Source organism: Dryobates pubescens, chromosome 2 (genome assembly GCF_014839835.1).
Source record: "Dryobates pubescens isolate bDryPub1 chromosome 2, bDryPub1.pri, whole genome shotgun sequence".
Taxonomy (NCBI): domain Eukaryota; kingdom Metazoa; phylum Chordata; class Aves; order Piciformes; family Picidae; genus Dryobates; species Dryobates pubescens.
The window spans coordinates 44,390,220-44,413,807 of NC_071613.1; the positions used below are offsets into that span (position 1 = coordinate 44,390,220).

General features: G+C 40.8%; 1 protein-coding gene across 1 annotated transcript; it reads right to left on the minus strand.

The window, feature by feature from the left end:
- Positions 1 to 563: 563 nt before the first annotated feature.
- HACD2 (3-hydroxyacyl-CoA dehydratase 2) lies at positions 564 to 22,602 on the minus strand. The gene is made up of 7 exons (XM_054176415.1): positions 22,419 to 22,602; positions 16,309 to 16,426; positions 15,947 to 15,965; positions 11,085 to 11,173; positions 5,121 to 5,242; positions 4,293 to 4,471; positions 564 to 1,978 (listed from the first exon to the last, which is right to left on the minus strand). The coding sequence occupies exons 1-7, from the start codon at positions 22,556 to 22,558 to the stop codon at positions 1,896 to 1,898; spliced, it is 750 nt and encodes a 249-aa protein (XP_054032390.1). The 5' UTR covers positions 22,559 to 22,602; the 3' UTR covers positions 564 to 1,895.
- Between the last annotated feature and the right edge of the window lie 986 nt (positions 22,603 to 23,588).

The window sequence follows — 23,588 nt, forward strand, 5'->3', positions numbered from 1 at the left end:
CAAAGACCATTATTCTTAACTTCTCCCTGCTTACAATAGTCCTGTTTGTGTTGAACAGGAAAGGTGTTATGTGTGTTACTGAGTGCTAGGAAAATTCAGTCAGACTTTCTGATGAAGCCAAAGGAAACTACTGAAAAACACAAAGCTCTTTTTTTTTTTTAAATATAGGTCTGACAAACATAGAGCAAAATAACTGGAAATCCAGCTCTCCAAGTGCTGGAACAGAGAGCCTGTGCCCTTAGTACTTGCAGGCTATGTTTAGGGAAAGCTGCTGTGTGTCAAGTACAAGTAACAGGGACACAGATATGGGCCATGTCCAAGGGAAGGTGCTGGCAGGCACAGCACAGAACTAGTATTACATGTACCATGGCAGTGATCACATCTCGTTTATGTATTAAATGATCACGTTACAAGATGGAAGTCAAAAGAAGCCCTCGCGTTGTTGTTCAGTGGCTCTGACTGGGTGAAGATAGGACTATTCAACTATCAATTCCAAACACAGCCAAGGTCAGAACCTGTATTTCCTCATCTTTGCTTGAATTCATTGAATTCATTGAATTCATTTCCATGTTCTCTGTCCCTTCCATTCTCCACCCCCTGCCTTCCATCAACAGTTAGTTCATGACCTGGGGCACTGCTCACACAAGCACTAGTGCTTCCCAGCTCACCATAAGGTTTTCTTGGTTCTTTCATTTTCTGTTCTACATTCCCAAGGGAAGGATTAGCCTGAGAACCCACAGAGAGCACCTAGGAGAATTTAACTTCTATAAACCTCAGCTCTTCCGTAAGAATAGATGAGGGAAGGCTTGTCCAATCTGCAGAAGCAGCACGTAACACACAAGATAATCTGCTTTCAGGGAAGGAGCTTATGACTTTGCAACATTTCAGAAGCTCAGTGCCTGGAACTGCCAGCTTGGATGTACCACAGTGATACACATTAGTCACTTAAGAAAAGTTAGGTTGAGGAACAAGGCCCTCAAATGATTCCACAGTAGACCAAATAGTCCTCAACACTGAAAGATGAGTATCACTGAGATAGTAGACAGTGATTAGAGATGATAATTTAAAGTAAAAAAAGGGAGAACTGCACCTGTTTCTGGGTGACCTACCTCCTTATATTGTTTAGATTCATTACTGATATCCCTAGAAATATTTAATACAGAAATATTTAGTAATTTTTTAGTACTTAAAGTATCCAGGGATGCAGTACTTGGACTTCTAGTGTTTCAAATAAGCATGACAGCTTCTGAATTAACATTAGGGCTTGGGTAGTCATCTTGAACAAGATCTTCAGAGAACATGCTCTGGTCAGATGCCTTACTGTTTAGATTTCTACAGAACCACCCCTCATTTCCCATAACAGGTTTCCTACTGTTGTTCCCATCACCTTTTAAATACACAACCTACCTTTCTCTATTCAAGCACTTTGCCCACATTACCTTCTCCACTGGAGTCTCTGACAAAATCCAGAGCATATTACTTGCTTTCACAGCAATACAGACAGTTTCTGGCATGCAGTCAAGCACTTCAAAAAAAATAAGAGGTATCAGTAATATACTCCAAATTCAAGCATTCAGTGGGTACAACTTCACCACTCATACTGTAACCTCCAGGCATTTAGAAGTAAGTGAAAACCATTTAGCACATCATTTAAGGAAAAGGCTAAATGCCAAGGCATAGAAAGATTAAAAGTTTTCTGAAGCACTGCAAGCTATAAATTATTTAAATGTTTTACGTTGTGGAATTTCAGTGAAATCAGGTTTATCAGATATTTTTGCTCATCACTGGTCTTTTACCTCTGACTTATTTTATCTTGGTATACTTTCTATAAATGTGCTGGGTATTGAAAATCTGCAGCATTTTGATGTTTGAAAAGTTCTGAAAAAGTGTTGAAATTACTCTGACTTCTTGTGTTCTTCAGTGTGGGAGAGCACCTTTCGCCTCTGATGTAGCATATGAAAATACAGCTGAGGAAAGACTGAAAAGAAAACAGACTTAAGTAAATAAAGTATGACTTGAGGCTTACATGTCAATATAAGATGCACAGTCACATGTTCAAGGTCACCCATACTCTAGTAAAAGAAAACGTGCTTATCCACTTTCTGCTCAAGTCACCTACTACCTTTTACTCTTGAAAGAGACCAAGTGACGTTGTCCCTAGGGTTTGGGCACTACTGATTTTTCCCTAGAGTATGCAAAATGCCTTATTTAACTCTGCATCTACAAAAGGAGCATGACAGAATTTTCCTGAACTGCACACACACAATATAAAGAAATTACGCTGCAGGAAGGAAAAATCCTTCCAAAAGAACATTTAATTTCTCCTAATTCTAGCGCTGACTTTTCAGAATCTACGGAACTTTACACAAACAGGTGTCTCTTCCATCTCTTCGGTCTTCCTCCTCCATGCAAAGCTTTTTCTCCTCCTATTTCTAGGCCCACATTAAAGTGTATTTGCAGAAAATCTACTTAGGGGATAGAAAACACACATACAAAACAGCAAAAGCTAAAATTGCCATGAGACACTAAACCTTTGTGAACCATAAGAGATTTAAGGAAGGACAGCATCCACCCAAATGATATGCTGCTCATGCAAAGTGCTCATCATAAACACAGTCTAAAGTCTGCCCAATTTGTGTTCCACTTGTTTGTGTTTTTTTTTTCAGGTCAACATTTTCTCTTTGCTTTCTCAACCCTGTATTTAATTTCCTGATTGTTTCTTCTCTATCCCAATTCACTCCACCAGTGTTAAGCTGGCGTCCAGCTTACACAGCTGTCCAGAGGCAAAGAACAGAGCCACATCATTTCTCCATTAGAAGTTTAAGTCAAGGGGATCTGTTATATGCAAAGAATTTAATGATTTCTTTTCTAGCAAGATGTCAGATCTGACAGACAAATACTAAACTAGAGATTTAAAGTGAAATGACAAAATGTAATTATCAAGAACACATAAATCGAATTTTTAATGTCAGTTTTCAAAGCTTGCGTTCCTTGTGATATTAACATTCACAAAGCTCCCAAGTTCTTCAGTGGGTTCAGAAGGCACAACTCCTGCAACAGGTAGCTTTTACAAATGCTTAACTGCACTATGGTGTAGTGTCTGCAATGAACACTGCTTCTCTCGAATCTCAGGAATCCCACAGAAATACTTTCATGCACCTAAGACTGCTGAGTCCAAGCAGCTGGTTCTCAGACTTAACAATTCACAACAATAATTAAAGAAATAATTTTTAAAGAATTAAAGAAATAATAAATTTTTAAAAGACAGTATTTTAGTTACACATCCAGCAAATTAGAATGGATACACAGAAAATAGCTCATTTAAGAGACTGCAATTTTAATGAAGAAAGCAGGCTAAAATTGTCACTTGGGCTCAATTTGGGTTCCCTCCCACATGGCTTGTCAGCTGTGATCTAGCTACTACAGAAAAAGTAATTACTACTTGTGGTTGTTTTGACTAAAACAACAGATATTATTCAGGCTGCTCAGAGTTAGTAACATCATTTTTGGGAGCGGGGCGGGGGACAAGAATCAGCAAATCCATGAAAAGGGTTTTGTAAAGAACAGCTAGGAAAAAAAAGTTATGAACCTTAATGTCAGAATTACCAGGTGGTTCACTGACAGTCTAAGCACTTGTCAGACAGGTACACTACAGAAACTTAAATCTTTGAATGTGGTTTCTCATTCTGCACAAACAACAAGCTTCATATAAAGACAGCTGCAGAGATAGCTAACAGCAGCAACATCACCACTCTATTATTCTGCACGTTAGGCATTATTTGCACATGTAAATTTGCTAAAGGCTCCTGTGTTTCTGTTCCCCATTCTGAAGCAGTAAAGCGAGATCTTCATTCCATCTATAGAAGTATCAACCAGAAATTATCAGTTGAAGCTAATTCAACAGAAATGGTTCTCTACCCACTAATACAAAAGCAATGTTCTTATTCCTGATAAGAGAGCCCTGAGTTCTAAGAAGCTGGTCTGTACTTTGTTCTCCTAAATATTGTAAATACAGGGGGGGGGGGGGTGTTAATGAAAAAGTCAACATTTGCAAAGTACCATCACAAATATTCTATATTTCAAGTGTAAGAGAAAAATCATGTATTACTGTTTTGTAGGTTTGGTAGAAAGCAATCCTTGCAGCTTTAACTCTTGAGTTCTTGTCTTTAGCTAACTTTCAAAATTCACTTTACAAAATTAGCCATAAGTATGTTAATCCCATAGCTACTAGTTTCTCTGTTACAGCTTTTAAGTTTTGAAAAAAGACAACACATAAACAAACTCATACTTACTTGGAATGTAAGAGATCATAACCAGAATCAGGAATGTGTAGTAGTCAAAAGAAAAATTGTACTTGTTAGGTAAACTAATGGAATACAAGCCAGACTGCCTGACGAAGGGTAACGCAGCATATATTGTGAGTAATTCGCCTGAGACTCCCATTGGATACAGTATTATAAATAAAGTGTACCTAGAACAAAACATTTACAGAAAGGATGTAAAGTTCTGACAAACTCTGAAATAAGTATTTGTTAAATGCTATTATGGACATCTGAATTTTACATTCTCAGGGCTTATTTCCCATAGTTCTTATTTGAAAATACGAATGTTATTGCAAGATATGTATTCAAACTGGCAGCCTGAATTATTTAAAGATTACCTCTGAGAGCCTAAAAACTGCCTTTACAACTATTCCCTCACAGAGACTTTGTTTACTTTGATTTCTGAATGCTTTGGTAGAGGTCATTATAGGATTGAAATGGGGGCAAACGCAGCTGATAGTAATCAAAGAGCTCACAGATCGTTTCCAGTATTGCCTCTGGATTCAAGGGTTACTGTTAAATGTCAGCTTTCTTACTGATACCCCTTACTGATAAATGACAATTTCTGATAAACACAATCACTTTGTAAATGGGTCTGAGTTCTGGAAAACTACTTGTTCCACTTACAATGTAATAATTTATTTTTTTTAACACAGAAAAGCAGCTAGGAAGTCACATTCACAAGCAGGGCAACCATCCCAAGGCAGAATCGAATCATTTGTACAGCAACTGTTTTACAAGACAAACAGCCCTCTTGCATCAGTGCTTTAGGGTTCTGTTTTCTATGATGCCACCTACCTGGCCCATTTGATGAGATAAGGAAGATGGTTTAACAAGCTAAAAGTATAAAAGGAGTAGCGGATTATCTCAGTGATTGTCCAGGCCACAACAAACAACAGGACACTGTCTTCAGTTTGTACCTGTAAGAAAGAAAAAGCTCAGTACAAATTCAAGCATTACCAATTACTCACTATACCCACAGAAACCTTAAAGAAATAACTTTCCTGGGTTGCTTTACTGCAATATTTTAGATAACAGACTCCAAGAATGAGCTTGAAAGTAGTATTAGTAACAACAGTAAAAACCTCTTCTTATCATGCTTCAGATTTTTCAAGTTGCTTAAGAAAGCTCTGCTTGGTGATCAGAAGTTAAGATCTCCCATTCTGTGCATGGTAAATCTGTACAAGAAAGCCCTGAAATGCTGAGAACAGCTCATAAATCTTCCCATTCCTGTATAGTATCAGCTTCTATTCCAGTCCTGTGATTGCTTCCTAGTGCAGCAAGGATGCTAACATACCGGTCTATCACTCGACATCTGGTTTAATTTCGTATTCTGATCCTATTCCATGGTACTTCTGAGTAGAAACACTGTTTTCCTCTCTCTGCAGATGAGAAACTGGGTCCTAATTTTGAGCTGCAGCACAACAGCTAACACCAGATTACAGGCTGGGAGGAGAGAAGGCATTATTATATTTTACTGCTTTACACCTCCTAAAGCTTCTGTTTCAGACACACACAACACTGAATCAGCGTTTCTCCCTGAAGGCCAACCTTCAGAAGCATGTATTTTAAAAGTTAATTATTAGATTTAGGAGCATAATCATCAGGTTCAACTTTTAGATGGAATAACAGTCATGAGGTAGTATATGGGGTCACATATCTGTACTACAAACTCCAGAGAGAACAAATATTTTTATGCAGCCCTCCCCCTCCTTCCCTTCAACAGAATTCTCAGATGTATGAGTACCTTGAGACCAAATTCAGTGGACTGTGGGAACAAAAAGAGCTCAACCCCAAGGGCTCACATTTTCTTTTTTTTCCAACTTTTGAAAACTGAAAAGGAAGTTAGCAGGAGTGGGTGGTACACTCTATTCATCTTGGGCAAAGTACATGTACAAAACAAAAAAGGAGTAAGAAAATACATACTCAAAAACTTTTTAATAGGAGGGGAGTAATTGTGTGTTTGTGTATTCAAAAAAACAACACATAACTCATGAGGATTACCCTTAAAAAGCTTTCTTTCACAGACTACAGAACCCAGAATGATTCATAGAGGACTCTCAGGATATCTGGGAAGAAGTTGCTGGTAACCTATATTCTGCTGTGTGTAGCATTTCAAGTCACTTTTATTACATTTTGCAGCAAATGCAACTTGTCCTTCTTCCACACGAAACCAATATTTTGCTTAATCTCCCTTACATCATCATAGAACAAAATCCAAAACCTATTTGAAGATTTTCAGAGAAGAGACCAAATCTATTTTTACACTGCTACAAGATTCTAATCCTGTCTGAAGCCTGATTTATAAGCTAGACCTAGTACTCAGCACAGAAACGTTAACAGGACTTCACAGACGATGCTGTTCCAAGGAGCAACATTCTTCACAAGCACTCCAGAGCTGCACCTTCTGGTCAAATCAGGAGTAGCAGCTTACTGAATTCATCTAGACCTGTGAGTTACAGGCTTCAACCTCTGCTTTGAAAGCACACTTGTTTCCCTAACTATAGAAATCAGTAAAAAATTTTAGCACCCAAGGACAAGAAACTGCAAGGCTAACTGCAAATGATACATGTAGAAAATCCAGCAGTCACAATTACGTTCTACCACAGGACTTCTGCAACCCTGCCTTCTCAGGTCTAGCCTTTCCTACCTACTTTTAATACCATAATTGTGTTTAGATGTTAATAAAACAGTTCACACTATTACACAACACACATGCACACAACCCTGTTATGGTCACTTAACAAAAAACCCCAACCAAAATAAACAAAAACCCAAACAACATTCCCCCACCCAAAAAACTACCCCAAAACAACAAAACAAAACCAAAACCCCAAAAAAACAACTACACAAACAAACAACAACAACAAATCACCAATTATATCTTAGCTTGTGTCCCTATATAAGGGAGAACAACACTTGAAATTGGTGGTTAGTTTTCTTGCAGAAGTGACCTACACAGTTTTCAAATAGTTCCATTCCATGCAGTAAGGAAGACTACTTTGTATTTTATCATCATGTTTTAACTACATTCCACAGCTCATCATTAAGTAGTATGTTTCTTGTATACCAACAGATCTGTCTGAAATCTGTCACTATTAGAACATCTCCTCAAGGATGGATAATTTTTCCAATGAAGACGTCTGAAATGAACACTACAAAACCCCTGGGAGATGATTTACAGGAGTCTTAGTCATTTAAGCACTGTTACTGCTGCATTTGTATCACTCCTCTTCCAAGCTGAGGATAAAAGGGATAGTATGGACAATAAACAGTAGACCTTTCATAAACCACTAAGCTGTCCTCAGAACTCATATTTTCTTCCTCTACTTTTTCATGCTGGTCTTTGAAGGAGGTGTTAGATGAAGTCAAAGTTGTATGCTTTACATACAACTTATTTCCCCAACTGCCTTAAAAAGGGTCATAGTGCAGGCATAATTTTGGGGATGTTTCAGTTCAAACCAATTTGGCATCAAAGAGGGTCCTGAAAATATTTTAGATTATCTTCAATACTATGAATTGCAGACAATGTTGGTAGAAATATCAGAGAACCTTGAGCCTTTTAAGCTGCAATGATGAAAATTGGGAATTGACATAATAAAGCCGGAGAGGTTTTTACTGTTCTCCTTATGCATGAAAAGGGAAATTCTACAGATATCTGCATTTTAAAGAGCACAACAAAGTGTTCACAAAAAAATTCAGCTAAACACATAATTAAGCAATCCAGTGCATTAGAGTAAAATCAGCAGCACTGTGCAACTGTAATGATGCAACAGCATGTCTCCCCCCCAGAGCACTGGTTCACTGGTACATTAATTAAAAACCCAAAGAGCCTGACCAGTATTTGTGTTACACAGTAGTACACTAATTTTACATTGATGTAAAGCTGTGATGTAAATGGGTGAGTGCTGTTTTTTCAACTGCACTCACCCATTTAGAGTTCTGAACTTTCCAGCATGGAAATCTTTTAACCACAACTTAAGCATCATAAGTCAAGATGGTATTCCTTCATTCACAGCTTGAGATACTAGACACTTGATTACCAGTTCAATACGCTGTATGTGCTGTCTTTCCACCACGTCTTTTGTCTGTGTTTTAGAAAGGATCCTTTAAAATACTATACTTATCTGCTACTGAACCAAGTTTGGTAAGCATTAAATCACTGCTGACACCATCTTTAATTACCCATCAGAACAAGGTATGGAATTATCTATCAGAACAGAACTCCATGAAGGCCTGCCATGATGTCACTAGATGACCTCACTGTTCACACAAATTAAACTTCAAACTGAAGGACACCACCTCCTGTGCCTGCTTTCTTCTAGCCCTTCACACCAGCCTGCTCATCCTCTTCCTTCCTTTGTAGGAAAAACAGTAAAATTCACTAAACTGATCCCTTCCCAATGTAATGACAAAACAATGCCAGGCCCTCTTCCACTCAGTTAATAGCTACTGATCTGATGGAGGTAAGAGGAATCTCATTGCTACCCAAAGTGTGCAGTGCTTTAACATTCACCATGCTTTAACATTTATTATAAATAATTTCATAATGAATTTAACACATCAGCACTAAATTCAACAAAAAGCACAAACATGTTAGTGGCAAGAAGCATGCTTCAAATCACATCACATATCTAGAAGTGTACTCTGACAGAAAAGAGGGATGCAATACACGTTTCTTCTTTTAACTATATTATATATTAAAACAGTCTGGAAAAGCAAGATACTGAACAAGTCTCACTCAAAAAGTTAAAGAGGAAAGCTGCATTTTATTGTACAAGAACCTCATCATGCAACTGCATAGCTTACAAGTTCCATAAAGCTGTGTGAGAACATAATCCTGGACTTCACCATGGAGCTCACTTGTGCAGACAGCCCTTTAGAAAAAGTAGAACACTCATGACACTTTCAATACATCTCCCTAGGTGAGACTGCATGCTGTCTGGTTGAGGGCAAGGGGAGTGGTCAGAATATTGCCTCTTCATTGATTTGCTCTCAGTCACAGATGAAAAACTCATCACAGGATTCCTTACTCTTACCATTCATATGCCCACTTCCTAAGATGTTAAAGAGTAACAAACTATACAGTCTCTATAGAGTCTCCAGCAAGACTTTAACCAAAAGGCCACAAATGCAAATGTGAGGAACCCCCCCGTGTGTATTATTGTGGACAGAATCTTTGTTAGAAAAATACTTTTTAGAAATGGAATGTCAGGCTAAACTCACTTGTTGCTCACTTTTTCTCCCCTTTTGCTGTTTTTTTTTTCCCTCTAGTGAGAATGTAGGCACAAGTTTCAAACCCACAATTATTTTTACAGGCTTCCCCTTTGATGTCTAACAGACAAGACATGGAGTAATTATAATCCATGCAATCCAACTCTTAACATTTGGGTTAACACAACACCATGAGAGAAATTCATAAGACCAGATTATTGCTGTCCTTTACAAAGCACCAGGTCCCCCAACATTACACAGGTAAACAAGCACAACTACAGACATGTTTAAAATATTTTAAACACACACTGAAAATCAAATATCTTGAGATTAGATTTTGGTTGGTTGGGGTTTTTTTTTTTTTTGGTTCAAAACCCAGTATTTACTCCCACAAGAGGTTGGAATACATTTGCTTGCACTGAAAGTGAAATCCATCAGAAAGTATTTACAAAATTCTGAGTTTGAGAAAAGTGACAATCCTCCGCTTCAAATCACAGGAAACTAAGGCTCCACAGGAACAAATATGGTAACAGCAGAAAGAGTTGTTAATCAGCATGAACTACAGCGAGTTATGGCATTCTCCATGTGGATGGACACTCTAATAACGGGTTTGGAGTACGGAAGAGAAAAATCAACTTCCCCAAAGGCTTGGTAATGGGACAAGCTCCTTAAGACATTCTCCATGTCAAGTCATGAAAGACCTGATGCATATAATGACAACAGATGACCATCAGTTATTTCAAGCAGCCATGCTGTTGGTGGTATCAAGATGTTCTTTAGCAAGAAGAAAACCAGTAATACCAGCTGGCTAAGTTAACAGCACAGATGCAACAGTATCTGGGCTACTACAAGGTATTCACATGACATGAGCGAGTCAGTCAGCATGGTATGTATCAATTAAAGCATGTTCAGATGTAAAAAAAGCTGTCAGGAGTAATTTTCAAATAAGACTGCTTTCAAAAGATTCTGCAGAGATCTGTATAGAGTACAACAATAAGTGGTATAGTAAGTAATGATAAAAAACACTCAAGCTCCCAAACCCATCTATGCTTGAACGTAAGAAAAATGAATGAAGGACAGAGGGAAGATTACCCTGGAGAGCGACAATGGATAACATCCAGGCACTGCTATGCACAAACAGTTGAGGGAGAGCTTCCACATGTCACAGTAAAGAAAGCAAATTTTGTATGAAAGAAGGGGGCAGTGAGGGTATTTTGCTATTAATTATGGCACTAGCGAGATCAACACTAGAACACTCTCCCAAATTCTGGATTTCGTATTAAACACTGGAACCTCTTTCAGTAAGAGCTGCAAAACCTTCAGGAGCTAGATGTCTTGCAGTGAGAGAATCACACCTCAGACCATTTGATTGTCAAGAAGAGATGACATCAGGTTTGTTTTTATTTCTTTTGATCCACAAAAACTCACATAAACAATTTCACATGTTGGGATATGAACAGAATGCAACTTAAGGCAAGTAAGACAGCAGTCAACACTTGCTTTTCAGCAAGGGTCATTAGTTTTCTGTTTAGTGGCTTACAAACTTACCTCTTTTACACTATGTGTTACTGCCCACGTCAGGAAAACCCTTGACATCACTTGGAAAGCAGTCAGAACAACAGAAGAAGGAACAATGCCTGGAAGATATTTTGCAATTAGCAAATATTCCTGACTATGGGGGTGGGAGGCAGGGGTGGGGAAAGAAAACACAGCTAAGCCAAAGTCCAATTATTTGAAATTTTTGGAAGGAAAGCATTTAAATTTTATTTTATTTTATTTTATTTTTTTAAATTTGAGAGTATGAAATCTGTCCTGTGGTGTGTTTATACAGCCTAATGTAATGCAATCCCCAGACAAGGTTTTGTGCATCAAAATGCAAATAAAAGTAATTGGTCTCGTTGCAATCGCAGCACATTCCTTAATGCACAAAACAAATGAACAGGATAACTTCAGCCAAACAGCTTTGGAGATACAGCCTTTCAAATAAACTGTGTTTGATTAAAATAGTCAAAATGCTCCTCATTGCAGGGATTTAAAAAGTTAAGGAAAGAGAGATGTTTTGCACAGTATTTCCCAAAAATCAGTAAGCAAAAACTCTTAACTGCGTTGAAGAAACACTGATCTAGCCCGTGTCCTAAAAGCACAAAGTTCTTTCCAAGGTATACAACCTTTAAAAAAACAAACCCAAACAAATGAACAAAAAAAAAAGCCCCACAAAGCAATTTAAAGATTTTTCTCAAGGAAGCAGAGTTCACCGGGTCCTCTAAGCAAGTTCAAGTTCTGAGGTGCCGATTAAACTGCCGTTAAATGGATCCTACACATCCAGGTCTGACAATGCAGGAACAGTTTTAGACTGCAAGATTATAGAAGATTTCTAAATTACACAGCACAAAAAAAGTTTTCTTCACATGGCATGATGAAGAGAAATGCAAGAACAGTTGCAGCTCCTAAAACACAGTGAAAAGTGCTTCGAAAACTAAAGCGCATCACAGCAAGCAAGACAATCAGAAAGATGTGAGGACTGAAGCGGAAAGTTGAAGGAGTGAGAAAAGCCAAAACCAAATTTTGTCATTTTCAGTCCCAGTCATCATGTAAGTCTTGCTTTCAGAGTAAAAAGAAAGAAAAATCCTACTAACCCAGTTCTCTTGAGTTTTATTATGCATTGTTCGTAATCTAATTTCTGTTGTAAAAACCTCAGAGCAGCACTGTTCTGTTCCTCATAACACAAAGGGCTGCTATAAAGCCCAGCAACCTGTACTCATTAACTGCTCACTCCTGTAAGAGGTCTTTTTTACACAATTTAGATCATCCCTTACTAAGCAAAGTAAGCTAATGTTCTGGCAAAGGAATCTATAAATAAGTTGAAAAGACTAGGTAGACAAACAAGGTTTTTCATTATAGTCAAGACAATGCCAATCTATGCCAAGATCAGTGACTCACCAGCTAGAATTTATGTAAACTTTACTTTCCTCTAATTATTTACTTATTGGACTGAAAAGGTACCTCATGGTCAGTTTTAAACTTGGTATTTTTAAAAACATGTCATCACTTACACAACACTACATGTGTTTACTTAGGTCCAGAACCAAGAAGCAAGTAAGCAGTGTCCACATCTCTTCCAGAACCTGGACTAAACCTCTCACCTCCAGCAGATAATCCTGCATCTCCCAACAAGTGCTGCCTCTCTCACAGTGAGCTCCCAACCAAGAACAGGCTGTGTGCACAGCTTAAGCAGAGCCCGTGTATCACTCCTCACTGAGCAGACTAAAGTGAAATCAACCAGTGAAGCCTTAGGCTTACCAGAGGGTTACTGGTAAGCATTGCTACAGTAGGAAGTACCACTGTAGTGATTCGGTAGGCTGGGCTTGTACTCAAAGCCTTCTTGCTTTCCTCCATTCTCTTCACAAACTCCCTGTACTAGTACTGCTTCTACACTTTAGTGGCTGCTATTACCTCTTATCCATATCAAATTCCTCCAGGAAGATGCTCTTAATGAGTCCAGTTCTGGGCCCCTCAGTTTAGGAAAGATGTTGAGTTGCTGGAATGTGTCCAGAGAAGGGCAACAAAGCTGGGGAGGGCTTTGGAGTATAGCCCTGTGAGGAGAGGATGAGGGAGCTGGGGTTGCTTAGCCTGGAGGAGAGGAGGCTCAGAGAACACCTTATTGCTGTCTACAACTACCTGAAGGAAGGTTGTAGCCAGGTGGGGGTTGGTCTCTTCTCCCAGGCAACCAGCACCAGAACAAGAGGACACAGTCTCAAGCTGCATCAGGGGAGGTTTAGGCTCTACATAGAAAGAGTGATTGGCCATTGGAATGGGCTGCCCAGGGAGATGGTGGAGTCGCCATCACTGGAGGTGTTTAAGAAGAGACTGGATGGGGTGCTTGGTGCCATGGTTTAGTTGATTAGATAGTGTTGGAGGATAGGTTGGACTCGATGATCTCTAAGGTCTTTTCCAACCTGGTTAATTCTGTTCTATTCTAATGCCATGCATGCTTGGGTTCTGCCTTCTGTGCGTGTTCACTGCCTATTTGCCTGTCCTTCAGCCTCTCAGTCTCTGGGCTACCTGTTACCTCTGGTCTTCATGCAGAGCTTCCTTGTGAATTTTTTTTTAAATCTTTACTGAGAATGCAACTTTGGCATGCAGCAATGTTTGATAGAGACATTCCCCTATTAATCTTCCTATTTTGAAAAACCTGTCTCACAGATGATAACATTTCAGGTTCCACTGAAATGATGTGCAAAGTTATGCTGATACACACAGCCACCTGTCACAGCTAAGTTCATCTACTGACAAAATTACAGCTCTAGTTATAGCAAGTAGTTTAGCAGGCACAAAGAATCTCCAAATTTAGTGTTTTTTTCTTGCATAGAAACTTTGTACCAGAGTTGGGAGGACTACAGCAGAGAGCAGCAGTGTATCCAGCTGTGCAAAACCCTCTCACTTTATTTCTGTTAATGGAAGCGTTTGTCAGCTAAGTAAATAAATACATCCACAGGCACTTAAAGTAAAAAAATATTTGTAAAAATGTGTTAGGGAAAACACAAAGATAGAATTCTAATGGTGTAAAATGCTGCAGCACTCCACTAATGGCTCTCTTTGCTAATATTAAATGGTGCAACTGAGGATACCACGGGCTAAATGGACCCGCACCTCAAATCATCTGAGCCAGCACTATTAGCTTTGCACACACAGGCTGGTACAGTCTTGTTTGCTGTTCTGCACCAGCCTGGAAGGTGAAACACAGGACTCTCTCCTGCTATCCCCTGATTTGTGGGGACATGGATTCTAAATTTTTCTACACTCCTCCTTAAATTTAGTACTAGTAAACACTGGCACCTGCAGACAAGTTTACCTTAAGAAAACAGCACAGCATTATAGATTTAGAATGGCAACATAGCATTTTATCCACAAGCTTTTTTGTCCAGGGTCCTGAGACTTGTCTGTCTTACCACTTGTTAAAAAAGACTTCAAAAATTTCATATTTTATTTATTTCTGTCTTTTTTTTTAAATAAGTGTAGTTTATTCTGGAAAAACAAGAACAGTAATTGAGATTTAGTAAAAGCAAACAGTATTGGAAGGACTGCCTTGGCAGCATAGGCAACTGCAAGATACATACAGTTTACTATGAGAAGGCTTTACATTAATTTGAGGAGTACATGTGTCTATGTTCACTTATTTTTTAGCATGATCTGTGCACAGCCTGAAAACTGCCCTTTACAGAATAACATTTTCAGAGTAACTGAGTTATTCAGGAAGGTCAGAACTACTTTATGAAATACAGAATTCGAGTGCCCTCTGCTGACAAATTTATGTACATGGTTATGTACATGACTTTGTACATTTTGTGCAAGTTTTCCAACTTTTTCACAGGAATTCAACATGAACCTACAATCTAACACACTCTCCACTATACAAATTGTTTGCATAGTATGTGAAAAGCTGTAGCTTAGGAGCCTTAATGCCATCTTACTCTTTAAACAGTAGCTAGCAAACATTCAGATAGGAGCTCAAACTTTATACTTAAAAATCACAAAACCAACTGCCTAAACATAAGATTGTCTCTTTGTGAGGACTGGAATGTTTAGAAAAAAACAGAATTAAGCAAAGGTTTGCAGACAGCCACTGCTCCATTTTATAGCACAGTGGCTTTCAATCTTGCAGAGACTATGACAGTTCATCTGTTCTATGAACATGAGGACTGACCAACAAGATGCAATCCTGTGACTCAGACATGGAGCTCTTCAAGATGACTGAACCACAACACTGCTGCTGACCCCAGGCCATGTATTCCCAACTGAGTTCCTGCTCCCCAAACAACAAAGCCTCACAGCAAAGGCTAACAAGATTCATCAAATCTTAAGTAATTCTTACTCTCAAGAAAGGTCCAATTAAAGAATAGCTGAATCTGGGCTAAAGAATGGTTCTCTCTTCCTAATATTACAATGTATACCCATGCTGCACAGAGCTGGGCAAAGCTGTAATACTTGAAATGTTATTTTTATAGGATTTTATATTCCATATTATATTTTTTATATATGTATTTATATTCCATATTATATTATATTTATTTACTTTTTTTGAGGAAAGAACTTAGCACAATAGATTACGGGATGTAGAGATGGAGAGCAATGATCTACTGCAAAGCATTTATAAACTGCTGTAAGATTTGTAGCATTGGAAGGCTCTAGATAAAGACAGAAACTCAAGTAACTGAAAACCTGGCACACCATTTTCCACTTTGTGATTTAACTTGCCAATTTGTTCAGTAAAGAACTGGGATGCACTTCAAGCAAAAAGGAGTTACGCAAGAATTAAGTCTGGCAAGTTATAGACCATAACATTTTCCCTGCTAATGGCTAAAACCACAATCTTCTACAAAAGTAATGGAACTGAAAATTTGCAGGCTTACCAAGTGCACAGTGCAGAATCTAGAACAAAAAGAAAAATTAAAAGTCACTAACATTCCAAACAAAGCAATTCAGAAATATTTAGCTCTATCAGAAAAGCTTAAGATTTGTAGCTCAAAGATTAAGCTTAACATTTAGCTGGGCTGCCCAAGCTAAACAGCAGGCAGAGAGCTCCCTCACTGCTTGTTAAAAGGTAGAAATCAGCATTTGTGAGAGGCACATTTGTTTTCCTTCAAATCACTCAATAAGCACTAATGAAAAAACATGCAACTGAAAAGCACTGTTCCACAAAGGCTGCGTTATACTCCCTAAACAAAACAGTCATGTACATGTTAGTAATGCTAAGGAAGAAGACTACACCTACCTCAAGCAAAGCTCCAGTCTGGAAGAATTTCAAGGGTTTTTCTATTGAATAGTAAAGGCTATGGTAGCTACCTTTAGCCAGGTATGCTCGAACTAGACCAACTGCAATAACGAGCCACCTGAAAGACAGAAAACAAGATAAGGAGGCATTAAGCAGAGCATAAATACAAGTAAGTCCTTAATCCCCCTTTCGATATCTGAGACAGCAACAGACATATAATTGTCCTAAAAGATTGTACCACTTTGCCTACCCTCTGCAACACTAAGAGTATGAAATACTTGGGATTCTCTGCATATTCACTGAAGTGAAAAGATTATGCATTTTTAAAACATCTTTCAGGACTAACAGGATATCAATATATTTAGTGTCCAAGTTTATTTTTCAGTGAGCTGTATTTAATTAAGGAAGATGTTAATGAAATTTTTAATAGGCTGGCATCACAATTTGTTTAAGCAGAAAATCATTTACTACTAGTCACAGATCTTTTATCACACACTATGACAAACATGATTCAAAATGTATTAATTTTAATGTTTCAGAATTAGACTTTCTGACAGACCATCCATGTTAATTGCTAGCATCTATTTTATGATAAATAGTTGAGGATAAGTAACTGCAAGAAAATTGAGCCTTCTAGCCAGACAGGAATCCTGTTTCAGCTTTCCTTTCTAAGCAATGAATATACCTAGCCACATTTAAGGAGTGCCCATGTAACTGCAACTATACTACAAGCAATATGTCTTGTTAACCCTGATGATTCTCTCCTCAGGTAATTTAGGAAGCAACCCTAAAACTTTTCCCTCTAGACCTCACTGATGCAGTAACATCTTTCACTACCACAGGTGTCCAGAGTCAGCGTTTACCCACAACCTCAGAACTAAGGTAGGTATACCCTGGCCAAACACTTGGTTATTTAAAATCAGCATCTCCAGTTAACTTCATTTTCCAACTGCTTGTGGCAAACACAAGGGGCAGTCAGTCAATGGTAAGTGGGAATTCTCATTAGTGGTTCGCAAACCTTTCATAGACAGCCGCATCCAGACTGCCCTGCCCATGGCTATTCTTAATGCCATCCTACTTTACCTCCACCTCCCTCCAAACTCAGAAGTGCTAGTATAAAGCTTGTGCTAACCATCACCAAGCATCTCTGCTGACAGTGCTGTACCTCAGTGGAAGACACATAGCAAGCCCCTTAAGTATGCAACAGCTTTTTTCATCCTTTGGAAAAGAAATCTGCAGCTGTGTTTTAACAGGGAAGATGAAGAAATTACCTTCATTTACTGTGTAGTAGGCACAAGTACCACATAAGCCTAGGTATTATGAAGTACATACAAATATTGCCCCAAATGTACTAATTGTTTGAAATACACTGTGAAGTGCAGATTTGTCAACAGTAAGTACCTCTGGCATCCAAGTTTGTGTTTGTAACATTTGTTAGAACAACTGAAAAGAAGTGATTTCATGTGTCTGGGCTTCTCAGAAGACCATAGAAAAGCAGGAGTGGGAGGAAGAGAAACAAGCCCTCCCTTTTTTCAGTGGTGACACATTATTTCAGTTGATGCTGACGTGTGAAACCAAGACAAACATTCACCAAATAACTGCTTGCAAAGAAAGCATCAGCATTGGGACTTCAGTGTGAAATAAACCAGTAGGCACTATTTCATTAATGACTCTCCCTTGCAACACTGACTGATTCATTTTTAGAATGGTAAAGAAGAACAGGTTGATGCTGCCCTGGTCTTATCTGTCAAGTTTCTCCACTTCTCCTAATCTTCTGGGTTTGTTGAGACACTTTCCAAACTGAGCAATTTCTCAAGTTGCACAAGACACCAGTTCTTGGTTGCAACTGCAAACTGTTCACACTTTAACCAAGCGATTTGTGAAGAACATGGCTCCCAGTGGAGCTTCAACCCCTCGCTCATCTTTGCTTTCCCTGACAGACTGCTGACTCCAGACAGACTGCTCTTCACATTCCATTTACCGTCCTTCTAAAAGCATTTAATACAGATCTGAGTATTAATCCATACAACATTAAAAGCTGTGACGAGTTTGTGTAAGAAGTTTCTAGTACCTCTGTCCTGCTTCTGTGATTACAGAATAGTTGTTCACCCTCTTTGATTAGAGGAAATGGAATAGAAGTAGGTGAAAGTAAGGAAAATCAGCTGAAAAATGAACTTGAGAAGTGTACAAGGTCAGCACAGAGCACCACTGCCACATGGAAGCTAAGATGTCAGTTAGTTTTTCCATCTTTCTCTGACCTAGACACTGATGTCTAGCCAATACACCAGCTGGAGATACCACTGCCATGCAGGCATTATTTGACTAACCCAAACCAAGGAAAACAAGTACAGCACACAATTAATGTTTTTCACTTTCAATTGCTCAAACCTGATAAGCAAGCTTCATACTTGGGCACTTGGTTTAATTCCCTTTACTTCTCTTTAAAATTACAAAGAAGTGTTTTCTTATGCAAAGTTTACTGAGGCTCTGCACCATTTGTGTAAGGGAATACAGCAGAGTTACAGTGAATGCACCTGGAAAAGGGGGAAATGTACTTTGACTCCTGACAGCCAGTCACTGAAAATGTGGACAGTGAAACTCATAACCCAGAATGCTCTTTGCTCAACACTGATAACAGGAACCCTTGCAAATTCAAAAGCCATTATATAAAGATCTATCTTGTTGAGTGAAATCCTTTTGAAAGTCATCCTTTATAGCACCATCAGCTACTTCCACCCAGAAGTACTAGTCAGTTAGGGCACTTGACTAAAAATAAGAAACGTAATTGCATTTTAATGTGGCTTATCAAACACTTACACTCAATTCCAACAACATGCCCTCTCACTTCTGGCCCCCTCACTTCAGTCAACCATGGGTTTAAGTTCTATGCTGCACCTACGCCTCCAGAATGAGCCTCCTATGCCAGGTCAGGCATGACTGCAAGGCCTCAAGAAAAAAAGTTTGACTGAATGCAAGAGAAGCAAGATGCAATGCTTAATATGCAGCTTAATGCTTTGAACCACGGTCAAAAGAGACCTGCACAAGTGCAGCTGAGAACCTTGCTCCTCCTTGCTGTGTCACACTGGTCCCTTTTCTGAAAGGAAACACCCAAAATGTGAACCAAATGGCTAGAGTATGCAATTTTACTTAGAGATCCACAGGTATATGTACTTTTTCTACTGTTCTGCCATTGTATTATTACAAATCCAAGCACTGCAGTATAAAGTCAGAAATAAGATCTATAATTTTTAGAATCAGTGTGCTTTCTTTAGTTAAGCCAAGACAAATGCAAAGTAAATACAGTAATTATGTTTAGAATTTCCAGCTGTCACTTGACCCATTTGCAATAAAGCTAACAAAGATGATTTTAAAACATTTACTCCACCTGCTTATTGCACAACAAAAACATTGTGTGCTTCAGCTTAAAACCCCTTTCTGTGAAACAAAAACAAAATCCATACTTAAAAAGATTTTCTTTTTAAACCCTATGTCCTTTTACAGAAGCATTTCATCACCTGGGCACCTTCACATTTTTGGTGTTTTAGTGTTTTCCCAATTCCCTTTCCAAAGGACTATTGTCTGAGAAACTAAGTCTGAGCACCCCAGTCAACACAGGGACAGTAACTAATTACTGCCACCAGCTGTGTTTCAAACTCCTCATACTGAGCTACCAACCAGCTTCTGAAAAACTACCTTTTCAAAAGGAAGATAATAAGCTTGACATTGTGTACTGTGAAATCTGAACAGTGCCCTCAGTGACTTGCCCCAAAGAATGACAGTGAGTGACCACGCAGAGATATAAACCCTGATCACAGGATTCCTACGGGGGGGTCTCCAAACATCAGCAATCTTCCCATTGCAAGCATGCCCAGAAAACAGCAGCTCATGTTAAAGCACCATAAGCCACATGCCAACCCAGACAGGGATTTTCTAAGTCTGGTGCAAGCCAGTCACAATTTGTGTGGCAACAGAAATCTAAATAAGGATTTGTGCAATTTATTTCTGAGTTTTTCCAATTCTTGGATTTCTTTCCATATTTAATTCTGAGGAACCAGAACTTTCAGGACCTTTAAAGAAGGTCTCCGTTTGTACCGCAATTTCCCTCTCAGGTTTGTGATATCTTTTATAAACCTAAGTGGATTAAGTACAAGCAGCTCAATGCACAGGCAAGTACTTTTACTACTAAGAAGAGCTCAGAGAGGTTAGCTCCTTAACATTATGCATGGACAACACAACAAAATTGAGGAGACCTCCTGACTGCCTGTACTGCTCAAGTAATTAAGTATTTCTGAAGCAAAAGATTAATTTTTATCAAACTGGTGGTAACTATCATTGTCCTCTAATACCCTGCAAATAGTCCACTGTGTCATAAACCTGCTTAGCAGGTCTGTTTTAAAGTAATGTGTCTGTTGGGTAATGGGTGTAACGAGCACCTTGCCAGACCTGAGCTCCCCCATTCCACCTACCTTAGTTCCATCTATTTTATACATATATATACACACACATATATAGCACCAGCTGTCACCAGCAAAGACATCATGTCCAATTGCCTTATTGAAATAAATCATATCTATATTAATTTTATACAGGATCTTTCCCCCAGATAGTGAGACTAATCTGTTTGCCTGACTCCTGAACTGCTAGGACTTACCTAGTGGAAAACACACTCATTTGGGACCCATCTTACAGGGTCCTCCCACCTAAATAACCTCAATCTTTCAAATCTAGTTCTATATTTAGCTGGATTCCAGACACTCTTTCCTTTATCTCAATTTTACAGTCTTCAATTGTTGTTACAGATATTTTTATGCCCAAGACCACACTTGAGTGTGCAATAAATAGTTCAGGTCTTCAAATTGCTACACAAGGCAGGGGCAGAGTATCAAGCAGGCCTAGGCGCTGTAGCAGTCTGTAGCAACTGAAAGGTTTAATGGGGAAATCTCGTAGGGCTCTGAAGGATAGCAGTGTTGCCTTCTTAACTACTGCTACAGAGAAGTTCCCTGCGTCTAGGCGCACCTCTACCGCAAAGCGCTGGAGTCCACAGGCGTGGTAAGGTGAGAACAGTGATCTACATAATCACTTGAATGAGAAAATAGTTGCAGAGCAAATTAAGGTGTCTATTACAAAACACAGCAGCTCCCTGAGAACATGGTCTTGTGCTTAATTAGTTTTGGAAGGCGCTAGTGGAAGAGGACGTGCCGCAGGGGGGCTCGGCCGGTCCTGGGCGACCTGGAGCCCAGGAGCTGCTGCTGTCTCGGCGGGCGCGGGCCGTGCAGGAGTGACGCGCCGGGGAAGAGTCAGGCACCCAAGCTTCTTCACCGCTGAGGTGTCGTTGTAGCACAGGATGGAAAACAACGCGAAAGCAGGCAGAGCAACTTTACAGCTACGTGCAAAGCACCCCTTTCTCGCATGAAGCAGCAGGAAGGTTTTTGGATGTGGGTTCCTAGCGTTACTGAAAGTGTGAGGCACGGCCACAAACAGCACAAGGGGCACGGGAACAGCAACGCATCTGCATCCGATGCTCGGGCAGGCACGGCACAGGCTGGCTGTGCTCGGAGGGGCTTGGGACGGACGAGGAAGGGCGCGGCAGACGCAAAGCCCTCCTGAGTTTGTCTACCCCGGCTCCCTGCGGCGCAGAGGATCCCTCTGCCAGCCCGGCCCCGCGCCACCCGACGGGCACACACGCGCGTGCGGCCACACACGCGGCCGCCGCCGGTCCCAGCGGACCCCGCTGCGCTGGCAGGGCTACCACCCGCTGGGCAAGGTGCAGAGCGATGCTCCCGCGGGATGCCGCTTCCGACGGGCTCCGCCGAGCCTCGCGGCGCAGGCGGGCAGCCCCAACCGGTCACAAGCAGAGGGCCCGTAAGAGGCGGCAGCGGTGGCCCCCGGCCGCCCCGCCAGGGTGGGTACGGCCGGTGCAGGGAAAGTTATGCCTGTGCCAGGAAAGGCGGCGACCTGAGGGACGACAGCAGCCCCTGCCCGGGGAGGCGGGCGGAACGGCGAGGGGCCGCGGGACGCCGAGGAGAGCCCGCGTGCAGGCGGGAGACGCGCCTCTGACAGGGAGACCCCCGCGAGCGGCCGCGGCCGGCGGCCCCCGCATGCCTCCTTACCCCGCCGTCATCACCACGTTGTAGATAACGAGGTAGGCCGTGGCCAGGGCACCTGGGCCTTTTCTCCGCCGCGGCGGCTGCTGCTGCTGACTGCTGTAGCCGTTATCCGCCCGGCTGCCGCCGCTGCCAGACGCCGCCATGTTGCGGCGCTCCCGCTGCCTCCGCCCGCTCTCAGCGTACGGCGGGGCCGCGGGGCGGGGCCTCCCCGGCACTGCCTGCGCCGCCATCTTGGGGGCGGGGGGGCACTGTGCGCAGCCGTCCGCCCTCCCGCCTCGCAGCGCTCGGGGCGGGCAGGAACCTCGGGGTGGAGCTGCCCCTCCCGGTGGCCTTGCGCCTTCTGGGTGCTTTACCCCACCTCCGACCCGCGCTTGCCTGACGGGTGCTGTGGGTCGCAGCCAGCAGGGGTCTCAGAAAGGTGAACCGAGAGCTGTGGGCAGTTCCCTGGGGATGGCGCTGGGTGCGCGGCGCTGCCCCATGCCCCAGGGCGTCCCGCGGGGAGGCCGGGCATGGCGCAGCCCGGCCCGAAAATGAACGACCTTTTGGATCGCTTTTAAAAACAGGTTAAAAATGTCCCTTGCAGTCTCACTCCTGCAGGAAGAAATAGATCTGTCATTTCCTTAGGGAAATTAATAGCGTCAGTTGTCAAGGTAAAGTTATTTTAGGAATATTTAGTAGGTTTTCATCACTTGCTGTTTAATAAGCTGCTGAAGCCGAGCGCTGCCAGAGCTGTAACTCATTTTCTGTTGAAGTTTTATGGAATGGCGAAAAAACTACATAGGGTTACTTCATAGCAACACAAGGTAAAGCCTTCTGTGGAATATGGGGGGAGATGGAGCTACCTTTCCAAAGAGTTGTGACAAAAGGATGAGAAGGTGAAGGTTTTGGTACAGAAATTGTAAATACACTGTGAAATTAACTTCTCCACTTCCAGAAACAATTCTGTTTATTTTTCATGCTGTCTATGATGCAGTTCTGTTACGAGCAGTGCAGAATAACAGCATAAGCCTCCCTCCCCCCTCACCATTCCAGCAAATTCTGCTTTCACGAAAGTATATGACCCAATAAATTCACATCTTTTGCAGTCAATAGGGCTCAAAATTCAAAGATAATTTAGGTGAAATTAACTTTGAGAGCAATGTTTTAGTGCAGTGTTCCAATACATATTCCAAG